This window comes from Semicossyphus pulcher, unplaced genomic scaffold, assembly GCF_022749685.1.
Source record: "Semicossyphus pulcher isolate SPU_LCO1_2020_fin unplaced genomic scaffold, fSemPul1.0.p SCAF_28, whole genome shotgun sequence".
Lineage (NCBI taxonomy): Eukaryota > Metazoa > Chordata > Actinopteri > Labriformes > Labridae > Semicossyphus > Semicossyphus pulcher.
The window spans coordinates 1,659,379-1,686,839 of record NW_027211702.1 but is presented as its reverse complement, the minus strand read 5'-3'; the positions used below and the strand labels follow the sequence as shown (position 1 = coordinate 1,686,839).

Sequence of the window (27,461 nt, the reverse complement as noted above, 5' to 3'; positions counted from 1 at the left end):
GGGGATATGTTGTTGGTGGATAGGAAGCAGTAAAGGAAGCATCCAGGCCGTTAATGTAAGTTAAAGTAACAATAACACAGGGTAAACATATCTTTTATCCATTAAAAATACAATACTATACCTCTACATTGCAAAATTCCCCAAGACATTGTGTAGTGAGGGCGATAAAACACCTTTACTTTAATCATTTCTTTTAGTAAAGGCAGGATTTATTTTAGATGGCATGGACCGCCTTATGGGGAACTCAATCCCTTGTTGAACTTTCGACAACAAGGGATAATAAAGAAGATCAAATATACTTTACTCTGCTTTTATTTGTACATAAGTTAAAAATTGGCTTTGAAGCACGCTGAAATAAAAGTTTATTCCAAGGGTGCTCCAAGAACCTGTTTGGGAAACTTCCTCATTTCAACTTCAAAAGGTCGCCAGTGTCGTATTTTGCAATACATCTCTTCAAACCACTCACCCCCACGATAAGGGCAGGGCAACATAGAGAATCATAGCTTAGAAAATCCACTCGGGCTTTGACAGTAAAGGACTGCTGCTGAGGACATGGTCGCTAATGGAAGAGGATGCGTTGACCTGCGTGAGTGACCCATACTGCTTGACCCTTAGACCTCTCTCTATCACTTACTGTAGTCTCTCCAGAGTGTGAAAGCCATGAATCACTACCTTTTCTACACCTATTCATTTTCATTCCATAAAGCAGAGTGTGAATCGATAGCAATACCAACATACACTGCATGTAACACTCCAAGGTGAATGGACTTTTCAAACAGAAAAGCGCATTCCATCTGGAATTAATTTCCTTTATAACTTTAGGTCTTAGATTCCATTAAACTTCAGACTCTTTCTATGAAAAGTCATCCAGTTGACTTTCCATGCTCCTGATTCACCAAAAACTTTACGAGACAAAACAGGCCTCAGGTGTAGCCCCAGATCATTCTCATTCCCAAGGTGTGTAAAACCTTTGCTTTGTTAGAGCCCTATGCGTCTCATACAGACACAAGTAAGTCTTCAGCGTCTGCGTGAGACGCACCAGGCTTTTAACTGAATGTAATGTATACCTATCTACAGCGATATTAGATAGTAAGATAAACTACTTCAATAACGTTGTTAAAAGAAAATTGGCTTGGTGTGCAATCGGGGGGTGATGGGTGGTTAACCTTTCCTGCTTCAGTGCCCCGACCGTAGTCAGATAGCACAGGGGAGACTTATCGTTGTTCTGCTCCAGGTCCGAAGCTGTAGCTAGCTTCGGGGCTAACTCCCGTCACTTTTATACGTCAGCAGCATGCCTAAACTGTACATTAGCTCTGTTGTTTAACTACCGATCATGTTGTTGTTGATGTTACTGTTATATATGACTCTTAACGAATTCCATTATCACGTTGAATTCAAACTTGATTTTTGGGAAAAGTGACAGCCCTATCCTACAGCTAGCTCCCTGGCTCCAAGGCAATAATACACTTCCTGTTTTAATTCATCAAAGCAACATCAAAATATATCCAAAAGCTCAAAACATAATATAATAAGTCAAACAAAAAACAACAGAATTGATTGTGGAAAAGTGCTTTTTTTAATTCTATTTTTGTTTTGTTGGCAGAACTAATGCAAAGGCTGCCTTATCAATGAATATAAGAAATGTGACAGAGTACACAACACTTATTTAGGTATTTCTCAGAAGCCTAACTAATCTAGAAATGTATAAATGAAAAGTCTTACTCAGACACGTAGTAACTGAGCCATATTCACGTAAAACCATGTGCAGACAATAAAAGGTTCAAAGCGTTGGTGTACTCTGCATGCCTGAAAATGTTCACACAGTTGGAACAAATGAGCACAGGGCCAGGCTGAGGGCTTGTGACTGAGGTTAAAAACTACTTCAGTAAATAGCATTCAGGCAGCCGGGCCAACAGCGGCTGAGGCACGTTCCAGATGTTAGTAGCACTGGGCGTGGATGCAGAGCAACTCGCTATTTTTAACCACGGAGCGCAGGAAGGAAATGAAAGGAGCAGAGTTCAGTGTGCATGAGATTCAGAGCAGCAGAGAGGGTAATCAAACACTGCCCACCAATGGCAATCACTCCGTCCTGACACAATGCTGGCTCGCCTGCCGCTGGCTTATTCTTATCACAACATACTCACACTGAGAGTGGGTGTGAGATGAATGAGTGGGGAGAGGAAGACAGTGAGGAAAGGGAAGAGATGGATAGGGGAAGTAGGAAGGAAGGAAAAGCAGCGTAGAAGGGAGCAGTTGGTACAAATTAAATCAGGGGATTGGTGTGTTTCCTTCACATTAACAGTCTCCATCTGTTTCAAGGTGTGTTTTCTGTATTTGATATTAAAGCCTCTGGAAATGTGGCTTGAAATAGAAATGAATATATAATATCATAGTTGAGACTCTCATTAAGCATCCCCAAGAATCTGTGTCAAAAAAGGTTAATAAGTATTTCAAAACAGAGATTAAATTAAGCCAATTTTCCTGTTTAGACCATTTCTCAAGAATGTGAAGGGTTGACTGATCACATTCGATTGCAAGGCTCGTCACCACAGCAACAGCGCATATAACAATCAGTGTAGCACAGGCAAATACAGTATGTCTAGGTTGTCTGAGTCAGATGCAGAGGAGGAAACAGGACTGACAACTGAAAATATTTGTTTTCAAGTAATAATCTCGAAGATTTTCTTTTAAATAAATGTCTGTTAAGTCACTATCATCATCGTCAACTATCGCTGACTGTGGTAGACAATGGTGATTGAGCCAAAGGCCGACTGATGAAAGCCTTTGCATTTGTTTTGTGTTTTCCATCACCCAGCAGTAGCTGGTCTTCTAGAGATGGTAGGTGGAGCTAAGCAAGTGCTCTTCCTGTCTCTGCAAGTGTTGCGAGTAAACGGTTATCTACTATGGCTGAACAAACAAAGAATAGATCGATGACTACAGATACGACCTCAAATCGAAACAAATTTGACGCTCAGATGAAGGCAAACTAAACTTCTAAAAAGGAAAGCAACCAATCAAGAATTACAACCGTTACAACCGGAGCCAACCGTGGATGTCACACATGCAACACTGTCTGGATATCTGGGAAGTGTGCTACCGCAATTACTGTTTATCGCCATAGAGAACGAAGACGATCTTTGAGATTACAACTTTAAATTGCCACTGAATAGTGAGTAACAAAATGCTCACTATTCATATCATAGCTAGAAGTAAGAATACACATGCATCATTAGCTAAGATGCCCCAACACAGCCAAAACAGATCATGTGTGACTTCACTGTGATTGGATTATGGAAAAAATATATAGAATAAAAACAAAAGTTACAAAAAGTTACATTACTATATTTAGAATTTCGATTGAAACTTATGTGTAATACTTTTTAGAAGCTTAATAATGTACATATGACCCTATATTAGTTAGAATGCTATTGTGGATTTGGGTTTCCAATGGCTTTTATTGTGACAGTGGGTTGTGTTTCAAAACTAACAGATTCATAAACATATGCTCTTGTCACCTGAAACAGGTGCGACGAACAATGACTTCACTTCATGTAAATTTCTATTCAAACACAGCACCAAAATACAATCCATTCACTTTGACACTGCACTATCATGTTGATGAGCATCATTTGGATGGCTCTGACACTTCACCAGTCAGACTCCGGGGCTGTTTGGATGAGATAGAAGTATTAACACTGTCTGCATCTGAAATAAATGACTCTACTCTGTGTAATGAAGACGGCAAATCTGTCAGAACGTGTCCTTCCTTCACTGCTCTCCACTCACAGACGGAAGATTACCAAACTGTTGATAGATGGTTAACAGGTGCGGGCTAATTATGCTAATCATGGCAACAGCCAAATAAACTGATTGCCATGTTCATTTAAATGACAGCAATGTTCCTTTGGTGGCTAATTAAAATGGGTTGGGAGAAAGGAAACGAGGCGGTGGGTTCGAATGGAGGGAGGTGTTTAAATAAAAGCCTTCTCTGGGGTCTACTGTAATAAGCTGTATTTCATTGGTTTAATGATGTCATAATGAATTTCTAATGATGGGGGATGGGTTAGGATGCAGAGAGGAAATGTGTGGTGATATGTGCATGAAACCATGCAGCTCCTTTCTCCCTCTGTGAAAGGAGAAGGCAACAAGGGAGCCCTAACGTATGTTGTATGTTGCGTAGGGTATTCCTGGATGAAATGAGCTAAGTAATGAAAATAAAAATCAGTAGAGGACATCGAGCAGGGTATGTGCTCCATCTGTTTCAATACTAACCCCTCTGGAAAGGGTAGCAGAAGGTTTTGAAGGGGCAATTACTTTCTCTCAGCACTGGACCCAGTTGGCCCCAGCCTCCATTTGCATGTGACCCAGGAAACAGGCATCATTAGAGGGAGCGATGGCGATCAGAAGCCAGGGGAGATGAACTCTGGGGCCCCCTGAAAGCCACTGTGGAGGTATGAAAGGTGCACAGGGTCTGATTAATGTTTATAGAGGCAGCTGCTATCAAAACCATCTTTCTTCCCTCCTCTCCCCGACGTTCTCTGTTTTAATTCCGCTCCCTTCCAGGGGAGATTAAAAATCCACAGTTTAGACTCTATCTTTGCCAACACCCCATTTGTTTTCAAAAGCAGTGCAACCACGGACATGCTGGTCTACCTTTTCTTTCACTAAGAGAACTCTCTGCCCTCTCCATTTTATTCTCTGTCTTTGTGTCTTACTCTTGACAAAAAATAAAAGAAAACTGAAAAATTCTCTTACAGAATACATCTTGTGGTGTTCATTCTGCACCTGATTTTTTAACCATTATTGCAAAAAAAACGGTCTTAAAGCTCCTGTGAGGAACTTTCAGTTTGTGTTGATTTTGGCGCCCCCTGTGGACAAAGCCGTACCTCTTATCTCTTTGTTGATTATGACCTGTACATGCTTAAGTGGTGGTTTTTAACAAAAAATCTCGTTGTCTGACACCTACCCCCCGGCAGCAGATCCAGGCATTAGAAATAACTATACGGAAATAGTCAATGTTGTCGCTGATGATCTGGTTTGCTTTTGTAGGCCATAAAGAGTAATCAGAATTTCAGTCCGTTTCATAACCAATGAAAAACTCCTCACAGGAGCTTTAAATTTGTATTCCAATCACAGTGCGAAGAAAAGAACCTTTGGATGCACTCAAGCAAAAACTCATCTGATCTGATGTGACTTTGGAGGGATGGATCACCCATGTGGCATCCATGGTGACTGTAGTGTATGACTGCAGCACTCTCTAAGACTTATGGTCAGTGGTTGAGCAGAAGAGTCGGGAAGCTTAATGGAAAATCTTCTAACGTCATTTAACAGAACGTTCAAGCAGAACTGAAAAAATTAAGGAAACGTATTAGGACGAGGCGTGAGAAAAAATATGAGAGGAGGATGTTTTTGTTTTTTTTTTTGCTTGCAAGAAAAAGTTGAAACATTGTGAATAATGTCAAACTTTTAGTGTTAGCGACAGGTATAATAAAAAAATGATTTTTTTTTTTCATTTTTTGGAAGGGTTGAAATGTCAAGAATAATGTTGAAGGAAGATTTGAAAGATCTGAATTCAGAGGAAGAACAAGTTTGATAGTTACACTTTATTCCCAAAATTTAGACCTTGTTCTCACTTAATACGATGGATGGATGAATTGATGGATGGATGGATGGATGGATGCTTTATTGATCCCCAGGGAAATTCAGGTAGTAGGTGATAGCTACTAATCCATGGTGATATTGAAAGTAGCTCTAAAAGAACATTTTCACAAGTGGCAACACACAAAAAAATATAATTGTCCTGAGGCGGCCCCGGCTCGACTCCCACCCTCGGCCCTTCGCTGCGTATCATCCCACTCTCCCACTGTTTCCGACACTGTCCGCTCTCTCTTGCAATAGAGGCATAAAAGGCAAAAATGAATTGTCCCAATACTATAGCCCATTGTTTCCTTCTTCTTTCTTTGTGTGAGTTGAACACAGAGTATTGATAAAAGAATGATACAGAAAGAAGAGATGAATGATTCTGCACATTGATATATAAGAAGGTGGTTAGACCTCCTTTTGTTTGCTATCGGATGCGCACACAAAGAAACTTTTGTGTCCAGGTAACAAAAGGAGAAAGACCACAACCCATGATGAGCTTCAAAAATAAAGAGCTAAAGAGACTCTGACTGCAAGAATAAAAAAGGCCTTCTAACTTCTATTTAATAGCGATTCTCACTATTTAAATGTATGCCACATTAGTAGGGATCTGCTTAATTCAATATATTATAATGTGATGTTTGGCCTTAATGGAAAATCAATGGGGAGACAAGCCCGCCACCGCTGAGACCATACAAAAGCAATTTCCAAATTGACATATAGAGGGCCCGCGTGATTGATTCTGACTGCTGTTGGATTTTAATACCGTTCACCGTGAGCTCATTGACTCTCAGACATCGTCTTGTGGTTTATCTACAAACTGCCAAATGAGTCCTTGTCTCCTTTTTCTCCTCTCTCATCTTTTCCTTCTCCGTCTTTCTCTGGCCAGAAGCAAAGCGAGTGGATATGTTGGATTAGGTATGTTATATAAATGAGGAGATGACTTTCCGCAAATGCATCCTCTTTGTAATCGATCACAGCGAGATGTAGCACATTTTTTCCAGACCTCACCTCTGGAGAGAGATCCTCACCGATGGAGTGCAAATTCTAGTTTGTTTCATCTGCTCTAAAGCTACAGTATTAAGATTCAGCCCCCAACACAGAAGCATCAGCTGTCATCATCAGTTGTATGACTTCATACTGTCCCTGCTGCTTGCTTTAACAGCATACTAGCCAAGGGAGAAGCTAATGCCTCCTGCTCCCTACTCCTTTGTATGCAGCCAAACACACACACACACACACACCTCAGTCAAAGGGATTAGCAAGTTGACGGAAACAATTCACTTTCAGTGGCAGGGGCCAACAGGGTATGCTGACCATGGATTACCAGCCAACCCCCCTCCCCCCACTCCTCTACCACCTATTTGTTTTCTCCTTTTATGTCGCATGAAACCTGCGACCTCTTTGTCTGTGTTTTTCAGCATTTTCAGTAATTTCACATGTCATGATCATACACTCTACCGACTATAATAACATATCTGAGATAAACCTAAACTAAAGAACCACAAATCCATGCATCCATTCATCTTTCCATCTATCTATTCTCAATCAGTTATCCAAGTCTATGCCAAAGTCGCAGCAGGCCCAGCAAAGCACCCAGATGTGCTCCGCTCCAGCCAAAAACTCCAGCTCCTCATCGGGGATCCTGTGTTTTCTCTGTGTAAATAAGGCACAGCCAGCTGGTCAAAAACCTGCCCAGACAATCTCCAAGGGAGGGCATCCATGAGGCATCCTGATCAGACGCTCAACTACCTTTCAGTAGAAAAAAGCAACAGTTCTATTACTATCTCCTACTGGATGTCTTTTCTAACTCACATTCCATGTCCTAACTCCCTCAGGATGAAAGGAAAAGAACCTTATGATTACACACTTAATAAACACAAAAATCCACTTGAACAACCCACAAAAAACACCTCATAAAGCCGAAATGATGTGCAAGTGAGTCAGCAAACCTTTACCGCTGAGCCAACACACTCATCCACTCTAACAACAGACTGTTAGAAAGCAGAGTGAAGTTGGAGTCTAGTCACTCAGTGACATCAGATGAGATTGCTGACCCTGAAGTGTTACATCAAATGCTCATCGGGATTTCTCCGCTCTATGCTGAAGTTAATGTTACTGACAGATATGACTTTGAACTACTTTTAAACCCAGAAAATCACATGGGCACGCTGCGTCATACAGTAGATCCGCAAGGTTCACAATCACACCTGCCAGTTGCCTTCTACAATGCAATGAGGGCAACATGGAAAGTGAAAACCTTTTGGGTAAAATTAAGAAAAGAGGACATTAATTGTATAACCATGCATTCCACTGACAAAAAAGGGTTATAAAACTACAATATATCAGCCAATCTAAAAAGATCTAATCATAAAAATACCAAAGCCTCTCTTAGTGTTGTAACCTCCTTCTTTAAATGTTATCAGTTCCACAAGCAGCGTCACGTCTCCAAACAGTCACCATAGATAAAATAAGCCTAAGGGCAGCACCATTTTAGAGCTGATTACAGTGCCAGTTCACGGGAGAGGTATTTGCAAGGCTGAAAAGTAGAGCATCACTCCATATGTCTGACTCACCTTGCCGAAGTCCCTGACATCAAACAGGTCAAAGGGGTCAAACAGCTCACTGTTGCGCAGGCCGAACTTGTCGTGGCACACCTTGAGGAAAGTCCGGATGTTCTTCAGACACAGGAACTACAGGGAAAGAGGGAAGACGAAAGAAGGTATAAATGCACAATCCAACTTATTCCAGCACACATGATTCCAGCAACAGTTCACTGCTAACATATTGTATTCTGTAACAGAATGGTGGAACAAGAATATTTGCCCTCAGAAACATGTTACACCAGTCTGTTTAATCTACACCACCAACGCAACAGTAATTTTGTAAATATCTAATTTCTTGCTTGATGATTGGCAGGCTTTCCTGGTATATGTGTGATTATTCAGCAGCAGAAGGTGAGCGGGCTGATTGCACCTCCTGAGGCTGATGGGCTGCCTCTCTCTGATCCAGATAAGCAGAGCCACAGAGGAGCCACAGCGGAGCCGGTCTGCTGACATCAGAACATCAGAGCACAGAGAAGCCCACCGGCAAAGAGCTGCCTCGGGGTACACGTGGCCCGTTGGACTGAGACAACGACCTCACACTGAAAGGTCACAGGTCACACATCTGTCTTTAGGAAAAACACTGAAGCCTTTAATGAACCAAACTGCTTTTATAGTCAAATATTCAGGGAAGGGAACATGAGCAGATCATTAAGAGATATATAGAGATACAGGGAAGGTGGTAGAGAAGTAAAAGGTTACCAAGCAGTTTATAAAGGGGTTTCTTTATACTTTAAACTCAGTCTGACAAGGGAAATCTGTGATAATGTTTAAAATTGCTCTGAGAATATTACTTACTTACTTACAAATAAAAACATTCTGAAGTGTGTCCGTCTTTCTGCAAGTCATGCTTTACACAAATAAGAGAAATAAACTGTATCAGTAACACATTCTCTCTCCTGAATCCAAAATAGCAAAAGTGCTGTTTTTCTCCACCACACAGCCTTCCTCGACCACACTTTCCTTGCTCTTCTCTCCTTCCCCAGCCATCCTGCCAGCTAACCCCAAAGTTGGCGCTAAATTTGCATCCGGTCAGCTACATTTCAGTGCTACGTTGCACCAACAAACACATATCTGCGAGGTCCGGGAAAACTGTTGAACTGAAATGTAATCTGTCAGCCACTGGCAGCAATGTAACAACCACATGACAAAACAAGCAACAATGTTGACTTACAGGGCAAAAGCTATGGTAGCTCTTCTAGTATAAAAAAATGCTAGTATGGACAGTAATGTTTACCTTTCATGTAACCAAGGAAAAAACATGCATCATTTAGTGGTGCATCTGCCATATTTGCAGCTGAAAAGCTTTTGTTTTTTTTTGGTTTTTTTCGTGCAGTTGCTTGCAATTTGTTTATTGCACATTTGCATATTGCAATGTTGAGCTGAATGCGACTTATTGTCAGCACTAATTTATTTTTCTTTTGGTCATTTTGACTTTTTATTAATAGGGCAGCTGAAGAGAGACAGGAAATATGGGGAGAAGAGAGTGGGGGCGAGGGAGGGAGGGAGTCGAACCTGCAGCCACTGTGTTGTGGACTGTTGCCTCTGTATATGTATATATCTCAGTTAGCACTAGTTTTATCAAACTTTTTTCATGCAACAGCTGGTGTTTAAAACTCATAGAATACCCAATTACTTGCACAACGATCCCTTTAATATTCTCAATTTTTAACCCTTTATATACTATTATGTGTGATAGATCCATTATGTGCAGTGTTTTAATCTTACTAACCTTAAATAAGAACCTAAACGATAAAATGGCCAAGCCAATATACAAACCCATGATATTTTACTGCAGATTTTTATCTGCAATTTCAACAATGTCTATTACCCTGGTAGCACCAGTATGGGGCGAACGTTGGAGTTCATAGGTACCCTGCAGCAGCCAAGAAAACTCATAATAAGCTGCATAATAAATACTCTGTGCTCACGAATATGGATGGTCCCAGGCCCTAAAATATGCCATCACACAGATAAACCTTGAAGGCTGGGGAACAGACCAATAACTGCACAGCAGTATTGAAATATTAATGATAAGCATAACTGCCTCCCATCTCTCATCTTTCTGTGTGTGAAGAACACATTACCTCGCATGTAAATCCAGATGCAGCTCAGATAAGCTCTTTCATTTCTCTGTGCGTGAGCGGTATGAACTAATGGCCATGAAGCAGCTTGTACATTAAGAGAGATGTGAGTGAGAGAGCCTGTGTCGAGAAAAATGCTTGACTGTTTATTCGACTGAAAGCTTTGACAACATACATCAGCCCTATAATGGCTGTTGCATTGAACTGCATCAAAGCAGCCAGCCTCACAAGTCACAATTCATGCTTGGTTAATGTTGTAATGCTTTTAAGGCAGCAACAACAGCACAGGTGGGTTTACAGGCAGAGGAATTCACTTTGAGTGGTCGCAAAGAAAATATAAGTACAGTAGTATATAAGTACAGTCCATTTACCATAAACATTCTACTTTGAATTGCCTTAATAACAGAATGACGGTGTGCATACTCGTGCATCATCCCAAGTGTTTGCTCACTCTTGTATGTCAGAGGAGAATACTGCCATTGTGATTTTAGACTGAAGCAGATATTTTATTGAAACTTTACAGCAGGATTTTTCTTACTAAAATAAGTACTGTATTTTAAAATCCTTCTCATTTTCTGTCAGTTTAGCGAATTTCTACATTCTTTCTTTGACGGTCAGATAATCTTTGAGATTGTCAGTTTAATGTGTTTGAAAAACAGCCATAATAAGTTTTCACTACAATCCTGCATCTGCAGGTTCCCTTGTCACAGACTTCTATATCTCCACATTATTAAGAATATAATTTTTGTGTCCTCGTGTTTTTTGTTTGTTTGTTTTTTTTACCGTTTTTGAACCTTTGTATAACCTCTCCTCATATTACAGATCCATTTATTCTTATAAATATATTATAGAAAATACACAATCAGCCATAACATTATCACCACTGACAGGTGAAGTGAAACACATTGATTATCTCAATACAATGGTCTCTGTTAATAGGTGGGATATGTTAGGAAGCAAGTGAACATTTTGTCCTAGAAGTTGACGTGTTGGGAGCAGGAAAATTGGGCAAGTGTAAGGATGTGAGCGACTTTGACAAAGGCCAAATTGTGATGGTTAGACGACTGGGTAAGAGCGTCTCCAAATCCGCAGCTCTTGTGGGGTGTTCCCGGTCTGCAGTGGTCAGTACCGACCAAAAGTGATCCAAGGAAGGTGACCCGGTGACAGGTTCATGGGTGGCGTAGGCTCACTGATGCGCTTGGGTAGCGAAGGCTGGTTCATGTGGTCAGATCCAACAGAAGAGCTGTAGCTCAAATTACTGAAAAAGTTAATGCTGGTTCTGATAGAAACGTATCAGAACACAGTGGATCACAGTTTGTTGAGTATGGGGCTGCGTAACAGAAGACCAGTCAGGATGGCAGGTGGTCATAATGTTATGGCTGATCAGTGGAAATAAGGATTTTATAGTCAGAATGACATAAAGTCCATTCTTAAAGTGGTACAATTCTGGTAGTTTAAGTGTTAAACATTAGTGCAGCTTGTTTCTTGTTGCTACGTTCACAGTGAAGATATCATCAGCCTGCTGTATTAATTGATTTCACACTTTATTAAAACATCACAGAAACCCTCTCATTGTTTCCACTCCAGCGGTTTCTCAGATAAAAAGCACATTTTCATCTGATATGGTTTCCTGGTATTTTGTGGCATTTCATTCGTCCTCTCCTGGCCACACCTGAGAGCGCTGCTGACTCATTCTCATTCATGTGCACACATCTGCTCGGCCCCAGTGTCATGGGTGTGAACCCCATAACAGAGCCGCACTGGCCAACCAAAAGAAATGCTATTGGCTGGCTAGCCAAAGTGACATTTGCAGTTCAGCGACGAAGGTTATCGTGTCTGCAGATCCTCACGTGCGGTGGAGAAAAAAAGCTTATTTTTCCATATATACAGTATATAAAACGTAACATTTGCTGGAGTGGTTTGAAGGCGAGAGAGAGAGAGAGAGAGAGAGAGGGAGAGAGAGAGAGAGTGAGAGAGAGAGAGAGAGAGAGAGAGAGGGAGAGGGAGAGGGAGAGGGAGAAGGAGAGGGAGAGAGAGAGAGAGAGAGGGAGAGGGAGGGAGAAAGAGAGAGGGAGGGAGAGAGAGAGGCTCCACAGATATGGATCAGGAGGGAGAAGATGTGTCTGACATTCTAATATATGTTTGGCGATAAGAGAGCCAGGATAGGGGTAGTGAGAATTGCTATGATCTTGATGAAAAATATACACCTTTTCTTGTGGAGTGGAGAGTGTGGGTGCACCTGGGAATAAACAGGCTGCGGTCATCTCCTCAGGCTGAGGCTGCCCTCAGCACAATCTATCTGGAATTACCTCACCGGGGTCTGCAACACAGTCATGGCTAGATACAGATTCTCCTCCTTTTTCACAGTGTTGTAAATGCCTCTTACAAACAATCTCAGACCAATAAAATGGACTACACTTGACTAATTTCACAACAATGCTGATAACATGTTACCATTTTCTTGCAATTTATGAACTAAACAGTTCATCTAATTGAAGGAGAAAATTTGGTATTTTTAAACCTGGGTCCTATTTGTACTAATTTGTGTGTCGAAATGACTCACAGGAACAAAAAGATTTGGAATCGCTCCAGTAGATAGCCTCTGCCCGAGCTGCAATACGCAATGGCTGCAACATAATCCTGGGGCAAAGGCGCCTGATCAAAGTACGTCCACTAAAAGTGCTTGTTTTTGCCGCTGACAGGTTCAAATTGTTACTCCAGGTGTCCAACAACATTACTGAAATGATCCCTACAAAGATCGTCCTTTTTTTAAAGAGTGAGATCCTTTTTGTCAAACAAGAAACAGAAGTCTCGCTCAAGGAGAAGTCTCGCTCTGAAATCACACGGGTGGTGAGATGTTACCTGAACAGGACGGTGGAAACGTGAGTTAGAGTTAGAGAGAGGATTTGTTTACGTAGAGGAATGCCAGCAGGAACATAAAAGCCATGGCTGAATATTTACCAGATTTGGACGATGAAGATGAGGCATTTGAAATCAATGGCCAGGGGTGTCCAGGGGTGATACCTCGGACACTACGCAGTGTAACCACGTCAGAGGATTTCCCCTTCTTTCAAGTGCACAAAATTAATTAGAGGAGGCGGCCAAGGCCACAGGGACCAAACGGGCAACTATCAATTGAGTTAGTAGACCTAACATATTTACATTTTATTTACCTAGAAATGTCACTGTTTCTACTGGATCTTACTCTCTAAAAAAAGGATGATCTTTGTAGGGATCATTTCCGTAATGTTGTCGGACACCTGGAGTAACAATCTGAGCCTGTCAGTGGCAAAAACAAGCACTTTTAGTGGACGTACTTTGATCGGGTGCAGTTGCCCCTGGATTATGTTACAGCCATTGAGGCCATCTTCTGGTCTGATTCCAAAAGTTTTTGTTCCATTGTTTTTGTACAAATAGGGCCCAGGTTTAAAAATACCAAACTTTTCCTTTAAATTAATTAAGGATAATTTAAATATTAACTGCAAACAGACTTTGAATATTTCCAGTTGACTAAAACAGTAAGACATCTGATTTTAACAATTTGTTTTTCAACGAACAGATTGAACTTCTCATTTTAAGGACAGCAGATTGGATCATTACTGCACTACTGCTGTAATCCATTTCATTACTAAAGAAACGTGCAATAGCTATTTCAAGAAACAAAAAGAAAGTAACTCCCACATATGGTTTTACGACTAAGCATTACAATAAAAGCTGATTGCAAGCGAAGACAGCCTGCAGGTGTTTGTTCCCTTTTGGCAATTTCATTACCGCTGCTTTGTTTCTGCACCTGTCGCTGAAGACTCTTTTCAGGCTGCAAAGGAAGCTTTCCTTCACACATCTTACGTGACAAAAATTGCTAACCATACTGTAGGTAGAAAGTGTTTTAATAAAGACGTCTTCCCACATAGTCCAAAAATGTGTGTATGCATGTGGAAGCATATCTGTGTGTTCATTTGTGAGCACTCTCTCAAGTGTTTCGCACTTGCTGAAACAGTGTTTGTCATTTTAAGCTTCCTTTGTGTCAGCCACATTACTCATGACTCAATTGAGGACTTTGAATGGGATGCTCAAACTGTGCTTGTCGAGGCTTTCAGTCCCAGCAGCAAGTGGATTCATCTTGAATTCATCAGATGCAGCCTTCAGAGTAAATATTTGTACTAAATCTGTCTTTATACAAATTATGAGTGTGTGAAAAAAGGTTAAGAGAAGATCAAGGAGAGATAAAACTCAGAGATAGGATAGAGAGTGAATAAGAGTGAGTGATGGAGATATGAGAGAGTTAAAAGAGAAAAAGAAAGAGAGGCACAGCCTCTGGGTGGTCTCAGCTGTAGTTAGGCAGTAGACTTTTTACAATGTGGCTTGCGTGCTCCACTGGAGCGACAGCTCTGATTTTGACTCCTCAGTCAGAGCAAACAACTCTTTAAAGGAGCAGACTTGTTGTCGGGAAGGCAGAGAAGAGGAGGGAAGGAGGCAGGAGGGAGGGGAGCGGCAAAGAGGAAAGAGTCAGGTAACAAAGACCCGTCACATCCCCGACAAGCCCTTCCACCGTATCACTACGCTACATCACACAGAGAATAATGCACTGATGCTCTGGGAGGGTGGCCCTTATCTGCACACACTCCTACACGCTATATCTGACGTGATACAAATTAGAGCTTCCTCATAAAACCTGAACGACTGCAAATTGAAAAAGTGTGATGCAGGAAAAGTGCGGCGATATGGATGATCATGGAAGGAGAGCAGGGGGAGGAACAAGGAAAGGTGGGTTGTCTTCGCCAAAACTGGAGCTCTTTGGTGTCATGAGAAAAGGGAGGTTGAAGAAGGGAAAGCTGAGCGGGAACACACCCTTGACGGGAGGAACGGCACGAGGAAGCTGCAGGTGAGGCTGAGAGACTGGAGGAGTTAGTCCCATAAAAACTGATTTGATCTAAACATGTTTCTTGGATTGTTTACCTGCTGTTAAGTGAAACGAAAGGATGCAAATTAGAAAGAATATCATAAAGAAGATTATGCAAAGTGTCAGTTTAGAGATAAAAGGTAGCAAGAAAGACATTTCTGGTTTAACAGTATTCATAAGTATGTGTGCAAACTGAGCAAAAAGCAGGTTCACTATAAGGGAGAGCATGATTGTGGGAATCCTAATAATATCCTGATGTATCCCTGCTATGTCTAACCCCACTATCATAAGCTAAGTAACAGGAAAAACAATGAAATGCAGAGAGCTGGTTAAAAAAAAAATTCAGCAAGGCCAAACACAATCACAAGGCCTCACTCAGGCGTGGCTTGCAGAAAAAGTTGCAGATGCACATCATGTACTTGGCTCAGACTCATCTTATTTCCCACGGCAGAGATAATGCTCTCATTACCTTGGGAAATAACCTGTTAGTGTTAATTTAATAAAATGTATTCAATCACCAAACAAAAAGAGCATCATTTCTGTCAATTTGAGAGTCATTCAATAAATCCCAGGAGAAACATAACTTCACCCTGCAGGTGCTTTTTGAATGCCGAGAAATAATTAGCGAGAAGTGCAATTAGGCCCTGTATCTGCTGTCTATTGTTTATGAAGCAACAGATACAAGTGTACAGCCACGTGACTTCCCTCTCCACAACATACCGAAGCAGAATTTTGGAAGAAAAAATAGGTCCAATTCAAACAATAATTTCAGACTCAAAACCCAAAATAGGAAGGCATTTCAGCTCCAGCAGGCAAAATCAGTGGACAGCAGTTTACTGTCTTTATACACAGTTTTAAAACATAACAGGCTCTGTGTGCCTCGGTGCTATAAAAGAACAAATAAAAGTGATTACCTGGGAATTAAATTAATGAAAAGAAACTTTTTAAGAGGGGAGGAGAGGAGATTAAACAGGAGGAGACTAGAGGAGAGGAGAGGAGACAAGTCAAGACAAGAGGAGAGGAGAGGAAAAAAGGAGACAAGACAAGAGAACAGGAAAGGAAAGGGGCCAAGAGAAGAGGAGAGGAAAGGAAAGGAAAGGAAAGGAAAGGAGACAAGAGAAGAGTAGAGAGAAGGAACGGAGGCAAGATAAGAGGAGAGAAAAGGAAAGGAGACAAGGGAAGAGGAGAGGAAAGGAAAGGAAAGGAGACAAGTGAAGAGTAGAGAGACGGAACGGAGGCAAGATAAGAGGAGAGAAAAGGAAAGGAGACAAGGGAAGAGGAGATGAAAGGAAAGGAAACAAGAGAAGAGGAGAGAAGAGGAGAGGAAAGGAGACAAGACAAGAGGAGAGGAAAGAAGATGAGACAAGAGAAGATGAGAAAGGAGAGGAGGGAGAAAGAGAGGAGGATTTATAACCAGCAGACTGAGATGAATCAGACGGATCATCAGATACTCAGACAGCCAGTCAGAGAATTGGAGTCACTGAAAGAGACTGATGCCTGCCTGGGAACAGTAAGGCAGCCAAATACTCACCCACACACACATACACACACACAATATGCCCTCATGTAGTGTCTAGGGCAGTGAATCATTCCACACCTTAATAACAACAGGAAGGCAGCTCTCAGCAGGTGAGAAAGCAGCAACAACCAGCTCATGACACCTCAAGAAAAGAAAAAGGGCCAGCGGAGCTGTTTCCGACAACCTATACACACACATACCTTTACAAAAGGTACACACATGCACAAATGCCAGGTAGAGGTGATGATGGATCTCGTAAACTTTAGGTTTGGTTAATGATCGCGCAGCCAGGGTGTTGATTGCTTTCTGGTAAAGAGAGATTTATGCCTGGCAGTGATCAGCGCTCTACCACTCCAACAAACCTCGTCCAAAGGCTTGGCTGTGCAGCAGAGCAAATGTCCATTACACTGGGCTAGTAATACCTCAGTCTGTTTGCAAAGCTAACACTTGTTAACAGCTAAAAACAGCACCAAATAAATAAATAACAGAAGTAAAACATATTCTGCCAACCAGATGCTAGCACTCTACTTTTACAGCTATGAAAAGGTATAATAATAATATGGAAATGTAATATGTATCAATACATCATACTTATCTCCTCTAAGTAAACAGTCTTTTTAGAAATGTCATAAGATAAGCTGAATATAATGAATAAAAAATAAAAATAAAAAACACCTGACTTTTTTGCCAAGGTGACAGTCCCCGCCCACAATGCAAATGTCCAACCGCCCCCTCCGTCGTGAAAACAAAACACGTCTCTGCAATCGTTTAGTGGCAACTTGTTGAAACTTAGCTAGCTTGAAATGTAGTAAATAGGTAGTAGTAACGTTAACGTTAGTAGTCAGTAGCGAGTTTGCAAAAATTACGACGACAGTTATAGCTGGCTTGCGCATCGCCGAAGTGGTTGCCATAGGTTGCACCCCGTCCATTAACGGGATTGGCTCCTTAGCTTTGTGACGTCTCAAACCTGCCAATCTGAAAACGTGTTGTTCAGCCTGTCCTTGGTACACTGCAGTTTAAAAGCAGACAGGCCCAGCCATGGAGATGACTGCTTATGTTGTCCCTGATATGTCTTGTAGTACATGAAAAACACCACATGGAGATGTTTACAAGGTTAAACACTTGATTTTCACTGGAGGGGGGCTTTAAATATAAATCTACAGTATGTATTTATAGAAAGTCAGTTTCTTTGTAATTGCATATGACTGTTAAAGGGCTGACTAAACTAGTTCTAAATCTGAGATACAAAAAGCTTTGTAAAGCAGTGACAACGTATTCTTGTTGCCTTTGTCAGGGTATTAATTACACATGATGTGAGGAGTCAACTTATAATCTGCAGCTTTGATTTTGTGTCCCACAAGTCACCTACAGGTGTCACCAATAACAAAGTCAATGGATGAAAATCCTTTTCCTGTCAGTCTGCCAAGTTGTATCTTGTCTGTTTAAAAGATGCAGAATAAATCAATCCAGACATTTTTCAAGAGCACAGACCTTCTCCTTTGCAATCTTTCAACTCCTTTATTTGAAATCAATACCTGCTTTGATGGATACTTTAAAGCAGCAAATGGTTCCACTACTATCTTGCAAAAATTAGAAAAAGAAAAGATTACACAGAATGTAGGATTTAAGATAGATGGATAGATACATTACTGATCCTGAGGGAAATTTAGGCATCCAGTAGCTTACAAGACATATGGAATCACAGATCTGTCAACCCACCAACTAGGAGTATAATGCTTTAAAATTGCATGCTTTAAAAATTCCATTATTGTGGAAGTGTGAGCCAATGCAAGCCCCTCTGTACCAGGGTAGTAAGTGTTTAGGTGGCATGTGCTGGGTGAAATCCATAGGGGATTAATGAGTGCTGGGGCTCTGTTGCCCCACTTCCAGGTCACCCAGATGTTAAAGTCAGTGAGGAGAAAGGCCCTGCTCCTGCAAATTAGAGAAGAGGACGCTGCATGAATAATGCATTGCAAAAGTATGTAAATGTGTTAATCTTATCCTATTAGCCCTAAAAGCCTGTAAGCAGGCATGGATTGACCACAGTTTTAAATCTGGTACAACCCTCGGCAGACAAGGCAGAAGTGCTTAGTTAGCGAGGCCCACGTGGCCCGTGTTAAAATATGGAAGTTAAATAGGCTAAGTACGCTTTTTAGAAAGGTTAATCTCCATTACAAAAGAAGATAATTCAGCGCAGAGCATAGACTCTGGAGGGACAAAGTCACCGCGACTGTAGAGCATCACTACATAATTAAATCAAGTCCACCTTCACCTTTACACTGGCTACTCAAAGGAACACAGGCGCGCACTCTAATTGCATGTAGGGCAGGCCTGAGATAAAGCGCACGGCATGAGGAGGAAAGCATCAGCTGAACTCCTGTAATATGCCATGAGTAACATGCTCGCCACATGGACACATATTAGGTCATTCGTGAGAGAGAAGCAGTGAACCTGAAGCTAACGAAAAAGGAAGCCCCCTTCCTGAGAGAGAAAAGCTTTTGTGTGGGAGAGAGTGAAACAGAATGGTGAAAAGAGAAAGAGGCGATATGTCTTCAAGGTAGTGCTCTTTCCTCTCTCTACTGAAGCGGAAACGACCACGGCCAGGAACAAAGACTCGGCTCTCATGGATGGAGAGACAGGATAAGGGGCTGGAGTTTCAACTGGTGGGGGGGTGGGGGGGTGGGGGGGTGGGGGGCTTTAAAATGTCGGTCTGGAGAGCTCAGTAGCATATTATATTTACAGTTTTATAATATTTGATCTTTTCTTTAGATTTTGTTTCAGAGAGATTCAGCGATGCTTGTTACATGACTTTATGACTGGCAATATCGGTCTTTCCACACTCATGTTGGATGTATTGGGATTGGAATTCTGTTCAGACATTCATGATCCCATAAGATGAACCCTAATGACAAAGGGACCTTTCCTTAAGCACCTACTGTAGGTTGATATTTTTTTGTTTTCAGTGAAAAGTTTTGACTTCTGTTGGATAAACTGGAACATTTTAACAGACATTCATGGTTTCCAGAGGAAGAACCCTTATCACTTTGATGATTCCTGGAGTTTCCTCAAGCAACACAATAGATGACACATTTTTAGGTTTAACTGAAATTCTCAACAACATTTTGATTGAATGGCATGCAATTATCTTCAGACAACCGTGATCCCTAAAGATGAAACACGATGACAGAGGAATATCATACCTTTTCCTCTGGCACAAATAGAAGGTAGACATGTTGTGGCAGCTGTTGAATGAATTGGCCAAATGAATTTGGACACACAATCATGGTCCCCAGAGGATGAACCCAAATGACTTAGTGATTCCTTGACTTCCTCCAGTGCTTATATGAGGTTTTAATTTGGGTTTTATTTTGGGGACTGAAATGTCTCATTTGAATGGTTTGATTGATTGCTAGGAAATCTGATACACGTTAGGATATTCAATGATCAGTGATTGAAAGAAAATGAATCAGCAGCTATTTTGTTATAAAACTCATTGTAAGGGTGTATATATACATACATATACATACATATATTTGTTTTTGTTTCTGTTAATTTGGTCCTTTTTGGGGGGTTTTTTTCTTTCACCATATGAACATATCAATGTATACTCAAGCTACACTGTCTTGGTTCTGGAATGGTGAAATATTGTCTGTAAACGTAAAAGGTGAATAATATTACAAAATAAAAAATAATCATTGTTTGAATCAGGAATCAGTAACGCAGATAATCATTAGTTGCCGCCCTTTACACATTCATATCGCCTTGGGATACATTGTAATTGTAGTGGGAATCCTGCAAACTAATCACATTGCCATTAACCTCAGCTCTACTTTGTGTTTAGTGCTAATTTGCAAATGTTAGAATACTAACAAGATAAACTAAAACGGTGAGCCTGGTGAACATGGCTGCTTAGACTCAGCATGTTAGTATTTCATTAGCATAGCATTAGGCCCCAAACACTGCTTTGAATGCATGCGGACTGCTGTTTACAAAGTGAGTCACATTTCTCCAGGAATGTGAATAATTCAGAATAACATTAAGAAATGACAGATTTACATCGACGTCCTATCCTGCATACAGGATGGCAGGGCATTCTGGAGACTGGTTGATATCTCAAATTTAGAAAAAAATAGGATTATCAAGATAATTTGTTCAATCTTTTAAATAGGACCCCAAAACAGACAACAAAATAAGTTGTTTGGGTTTAGGTTGAATTTACTTTGGACCTTCTTTGGTCTTTGATGACAATAAACCAGTTGGAAAAGGTCAGGTGACGGTCATTGTCAAGGTTAGGCTTGAATGTTGCTCGGATACAGGAAATGAACAGCAATCTCCTGTGGCTGAGACTTATGTTTTGATAATCCATCCAGTGTTCTTTCTCTATGGCCTTTGTGCCCTCATTAGACTTCCTCCTTTTGCTTCTAACTGAAATAAATATCAATAATTATGGACACTTTCCTCTTCTCTTCCTACAGTTAATTTTACATTATTGTGCTGCCTTTTTGGCCAAAAACTTCTTAAAAATGTATATTAAACTTTAAAATGTGACTTTCTTTTTGTCTTTATTTTACAAAGTAGACCACACTTCTTGATGCATTACTTTAAACTAACTATGATGACAGTTGTTGGGGCTAAAATCTTCACCACTGAATTATTTTGTCAAGTAAATCTGGTCTTGGAAAGGTTATGTGTCCAACTGAGCTTCAGATGCTGAGATAAAAGAGGCAAAGCAGCAGAGAGCTTAAAACCAAAAAAGCTTTGACTATTATCATCTTAATTCTACCTGACTGGATTTTTCAATTTCCTCTGACCTTTAATACATTTTTTCCTCTTTTTTCTCCTGAACCAGTAATAATTCATAAAGCTTCTTTCCTCTGAAGTGGTAAAAAAAACTACACGCATGATTTCTACCTTTGTTTTTGATGTTTTTGTTTTGTGCGAGGGAGGCTTCACCTTTGCATGACCGCCTCCAACTCCATTTGCACTTTCAAAGGCAGACGGTTTTCACAACATCCTGTAATAAATATGATCACCATCGTTCGCTTGGATGCCCGGGTGGCTGTCCTTTGTATGATTCCTAGATTGATCCTCTGATTCATGCCAAACAGCCAACAGATGCAGAAAGAACTGAAGATGTATTTTTCTAAAGGCAACTGTTGTTCAAACTTTTTACTCTAGGCCAGGAAAGCATTTCAAGTCAAAGCTTCTAAAATGGGCCGAGATGCCAAAACATATTGTTGCATAATTCAGTCCTGCAGGTTTAATCCAATCCTAATTTAAATATGAATCTGTGTTGTATCTAAGCAACGCAGGCCCGTACTGTGGAGACTCAGGAGAAGTGTGTGTGTTCAAGGCATTCCCACTCAGGCTTAGCTGCAGACTCTAAGATTGATAAATGTGAAGAGGAGGTCCACCGAGATCCCAGACACCCATGGATCAATGGCCAGGTAATTTATGACATCAGACCAGGAGGGGAAGAGTGCATCTATCTTTTTCCCCGGTGAGTTCCCCTCACAACTAAAGGCTCATTGTGGTGATTTAAATCTCCCCCTATGTTGCGCTACCTTTCACTTTATTTCCTCCTAACAAAACAAACGCCAGCCTCATACACACACAAGTTAAACATTACTCAGATGAAATATCCTAACTAGTGAGCATGAGCGCATTTACTCTACCTTAACTCTCACAGTTTTAAATATTCTTTGGCAGAGCAGTATTAGCTCGGGGCTTACACTAGAGAAGAGGAATTGAAATCAGAGCAGATTTGCGTGTTTGACAGCAGAGTTACATAAACATTAGCACTCACTTAACACTTCAAATTCATCCTACATGGCTTAATCAGGAAGACTGACACTTCTGTGGCTCCAAACCAGAGCTTTAACTTTCTGTAGCCCACGTCTTACCTTAAATTGACAGCATAACACTCAAGTAATGAATTTCTGCCTTCAGCTCACATTATGTCACTTTGCTTAATGCGCCTTGACTGAAAAACCTGTGAGTGTACTGCACAGGAAGAGTAACAGACTAGTACATCTACTACTGAGGAATGTTAACGTGAGTGATTTTACTTTGTGCAACTATATTTTCACTACACTAACATTTAGAGAGAAAATAATTAGAATTCAATACATATTTATATGCATAATTCATATTTACTTCTGAGATAAAGATACAACACATAAACATCTCAGCTCATAACATATACAAATGGTATATGTTAAATTGCACAACAGTTTATTATTGGCAGCTACAAGATTACAAATAGTTTATCAATTAAATAAACCAGGTGACCTTCTTTATAAACACTTCTACTTTTGCAGCTTTAAGTTCTTTTTCTTGCTAATGCTTTACCTTACCTTTTGACTTATGTCGGAGTTCTTAAACATCATTTGTTCAGCCCGATTTATACGCCTGTGTTAAATCTACGCCATAGGTACGCTGTAGCAGCAGACTTTACGTTGCAGCGATGCAGACAGTTACAACTGTGATAAGTCTGATTGGTGACATTGCATCAAAAGTAATGAGGCCACTGTGCTTTATGCAAGTTTGTAGCTAGCTGCTAGGGGCTGTTGGCTTCCACATAAAGCTAAAGTTCGAATGGAGATGGCAATGAATATCGACATTTTGTTTGAGCTTAATATTTTTTTTTGCAGTAGTTTGAGTGAAACTAACTTTTGATTAACATTTATCAGCTCCAACTACAATAGGATCCACTCATATTTTGTCGTCATTGTTGAAAGTACATTAAGACACCTCTGGAAGGACAACACACTGGAATACAAAACTCCATAAGCCACTTGAGTTTTGGCAGTGTAATTGCTGAGCAATGGAAACACAATAGCAAACAACTATAAACGCTGAGGCCACCTGCACAGGCCACTGTGTAGCTCTGCAGCGATTCAACACAAGTATTAATTATTTCTGGTTTAAACTATTATCAAACTGATAATTGATGATTGATTTTAGTATTTTCTTCAGCTAAATTTCCCACATTCTCTGGTTAATGCTTCTACAGCGTGAATATTTGCTAAAAGCGTCACACTGAATTCATTGTAAAAAATCATCTTAAATCACAAGCCTAACGTTACTTTCAGGATCTTTTGATATCTTCAGTGCTGGTAGCTTCTATAATCACAGAAGAAAGCATGAAGTCCCTTCAGACATTGTCTCTAACATTCTAACAGTACAGAGTAAAAAGGCCAAAACCTGAAGCATTGTTAGTGCCGGATGTTTGTCTGTCCTTTGTTTGAGGAGGCTATCAGGTACACAGGGGGCAGCGGCTCCGTGCTCCTGATGGCTGCGATTATCTCCAAGGTGACTAACTCTATTAACATGGAGAACAGCCTGTTAATTACCCAACTGGCTCTGGGGCCGAGCTCAGCCGGCTTTAATCATCGTACCCACAGCTTGGATAAACAATCATTCAATCATCGCACAGCTTTGCTGCGACACACAATACAGCAATCAGCCAATTTACAGATTAAGTGATTGTCCGGGTGGATATACTGCGAGATACTGTTTACATCCACTCTGTGGGGCGACGGACAGTAGAGAGCTTTCAGATGGCACTCACCAAGAGTGACTGCAATATGAGACCATACACGTGTAAAGCTGTTGTATAGTTTGATTTCATGTGAAGCTGCCTGATACACAGACACGCTGGGAATATTCAACAAGTCATGTTTGCACATTCTGATAACATTGCACAGGAGACGTACATATCATTGACAGCTGCAGATGTGTACATATACCAGTAGACTGTATAATGGTTCCAGTATTCTCAATGTAGACTGATATTTTTTGACCAAGGAAAATACTGGTTTCTAATTGGCTGGAAGGTGTCTGTTACTGTCATATAACACAACACCTCAAACACACTCGCCTGCATATATTTAATTATATTTATACCCTAGGTTCCTTTGATACCGCTTATTTTTTTCTTCTTTTGATATAGCATACTATCCTGCAATCTAAAGGGACTAACAGCATCTGGGCTTGTTATTGTGACAATGCAACTGTTAGGTTGACTAAAACGTGATGAGACCTGTGCACCTCCCAATGAGTAACAGTGAGCTGTTCTTTTCAGAGCTTTGTGTGACAAGGTAATTAGTGCCTACAGTGGTGTCTCCAACACATCACACGTCTGGCCTTAATGAAGCAACTATGTTTACACTTAACCGTGACAGCTTAAGGTCAGTGAATATTTGAACAATGCCCTCTGTCACATTGTATCACATTGTCACAACTTTATTTTTGTCCCTTGTCAGCCTCTATAGCCACAATCCACAATTTTACGTATAGGGAGGATACTTCCTGTTTAGACTTCCCCCTGCAAATTACATCGGAGGGCTTGTTGGCACTGTCCCTAGCAATTAATCACAGCTGAGATAAAGGTGTTGCCACAGTGGGAAGAAGAAGAGAAAAGGCTTAAGTGGAGGAGGCATTTCAGGGTGATGTGTTTTTGTATAATTATGAGCATTATACAAAGATGTAGAGGGAGTATTGCTTGTGAAAACCTCTCATCTTCATGACACTTAATTATCCATTTACATTTCTCCTTCTGCACTATCTGAGGAAATGCTCATAAATTACCCACACCTGTCTCTATGATCTGCTCTGCACTATTCCTGTTGAAATTGAATTAACTTCTCACATATCTGTGACCCAGCTGTCCTGTCCAGTCGCAGGTACAGTATAGTCTGAGTCTGAGACATCAAAAAGCAGACAGCGAAAAGGCTTAGCTCTTATCATTTTTAAAAGACAGTCATAGTTGAGTCTGGAAGAGAAAGAGATACAAAGAGCCTTGTCAGACGGATATAGCAGCGGTGGAGAGCAAGGCAGGATCAAACGTCCAGTTTCTGCCGGTAATCCTCCTCGAGAGCCGGAGGAGGAGGAGGGAGGGGAAGGGGGGGGGGGGGGGGGGGATTGAGGAGAGGAGGCAAGGCTGGTTGCTGTGCCACAGAAAGCAAATGTTACTGGCTTTTTCATCCAGCAGGCGAGGAGACGCCAGCCCCTCCACAGCTCTCCAGACAGTCTGGCACAGGGGCCACAGGAGGAAACCTTTGGAAAGATCAGAGCCCCCAGCCTCAAGCATGGAAAGAGTATGTGTGTATTCTGTGTTTGTGTGAGTAGAGAGAAAGAGTGCATGTGTGAGTGTACGCCCATATGCAGCAGCTTATGCCTTTCAGATGTAAGGCTGTGCCTGTTCTATAATTGGAGGTTTTAGCCCACATACAATGTCAGTAAAATCCACAACATGGCAGCAGTGCAAAGAAATCTACAAAAACATCCTTCATATGCTTCTTTTATTCCTCTAAGATGAGCCCAAGAACATGTGTAACGTATTTAGATATTCACCAGATATGTCACATAGAGTAACATCAGAAACTATTTTAAATATTTAACATCAGCTCTAAAAATATTTCAGGGATCCTTTTTTTCCCTTGCTGGGTCATTGTGTTCACTGCACGATATGAAACTACAGAGGAAGGTGGGTTTCTTTCCCCTGAGTTATCTCCTCAGGCAACCTTCTTAGCTGTTTCCCATACCAAGATGTTGCCCAACAGCCAAAGCAGAACGATTTCTAAATAATTTTTTTCACGGGGCTTGTTGCCATCTCCTACCATCATAATCAGAGGTTCAAACAATCAATAAGGTTACCTTAGGCAAGTTTTGGGCTGATTTTTTTACCCGTTTTAGACCTCTTAACAATCGGAGGAGCAATGGTATAACGACAATGGCAATGACCAAGGGCCCAAACCATTGTTCAACCCAGATTATCAGGCAATGTGAGTGGTTTACAGATCCAGTGAAACATGTGATTTTTAGTTTTTAAGGGGCTTCTGTGGCTCAGTGGTAGAGTCGGTCAATCAGAAGGTCGGATGTTTGATCCACAGCTCCCTCAGTCTACATGTCGAAGTGTCCTTGGGAAAGACACTGAGCCCCAAATTGCTCCCGGTGGCATAGCCAACAGGTATGAATGTGTAGCAGCCTCTGCCATCAGTGTATGAAAGTCTGTGTGAATGGGTGAATGTGACATGTAGTGTAAAATCAGCTTTGATTGGTCACAAAGACTAGAAAAGTGCTATATAACACTATATAGCACTATATAACATATACAGTCCATTTACCATTCAGTATTAAAAAATCTGTATGAGGGTTGCTGGTAGGTGGAGCAGGCGCCCCATGTGCAGACTCCCCTTTGCTGCATGTCATCCCTCATTCTCGCCTCCTAATATTTCCTGTCTCTCTTCAGCTGTCCTATCAATAAAGGCAAAATGCCCCCCATAAAATCTTAAAAAACAAAAAAACAAAACAGTAGCTGATGAGAGAGCAGAGAGAGCAGCTGTCAGTGTTTCCAAGCAACACTAAACACTGTAGCCCCATCAGGCTAATGTTAGCTCATACAATACTTGTAACAGATTTTATAAGTTAAAACCTCACCTGCAGTTCTTACTGACAGACCTCACCTTTTTTCAAACATTTTCTCATTCAGAATCATGTGGCTTTCTGTTTTGTTTTTCTCACTGCAGAGCATTAATACAACAAGTTGTTGCGCCACGTCAGTTTCTCTTTTGTTTGCAGCTGCTTCCTTGAGCATAAGAGATCACATAAAGTGGTGATTAACCTCTCTAACAACATCCAGGAGTTTGTGACGTGCAATATTTTTGAAATCATGTGTGTACAGATTCAGAGTTTCTAATGTGCATGATGCA

At 41.0% G+C, this 27,461-nt stretch overlaps 1 protein-coding gene across 2 annotated transcripts in view; it reads right to left on the bottom strand.

The window, feature by feature from the left end:
• vav2 (vav 2 guanine nucleotide exchange factor) overlaps positions 1 to 27,461 on the bottom strand; it is a 233,913-nt gene that overhangs the window by 160,646 nt on the left and 45,806 nt on the right. For both annotated transcript variants that reach the window (XM_069677147.1, XM_069677146.1), the window contains exon 2: positions 8,217 to 8,333. In XM_069677147.1, coding sequence (XP_069533248.1) covers positions 8,217 to 8,333 — 117 coding nt within the window. The remainder of the gene's footprint in view (positions 1 to 8,216; positions 8,334 to 27,461) is intronic.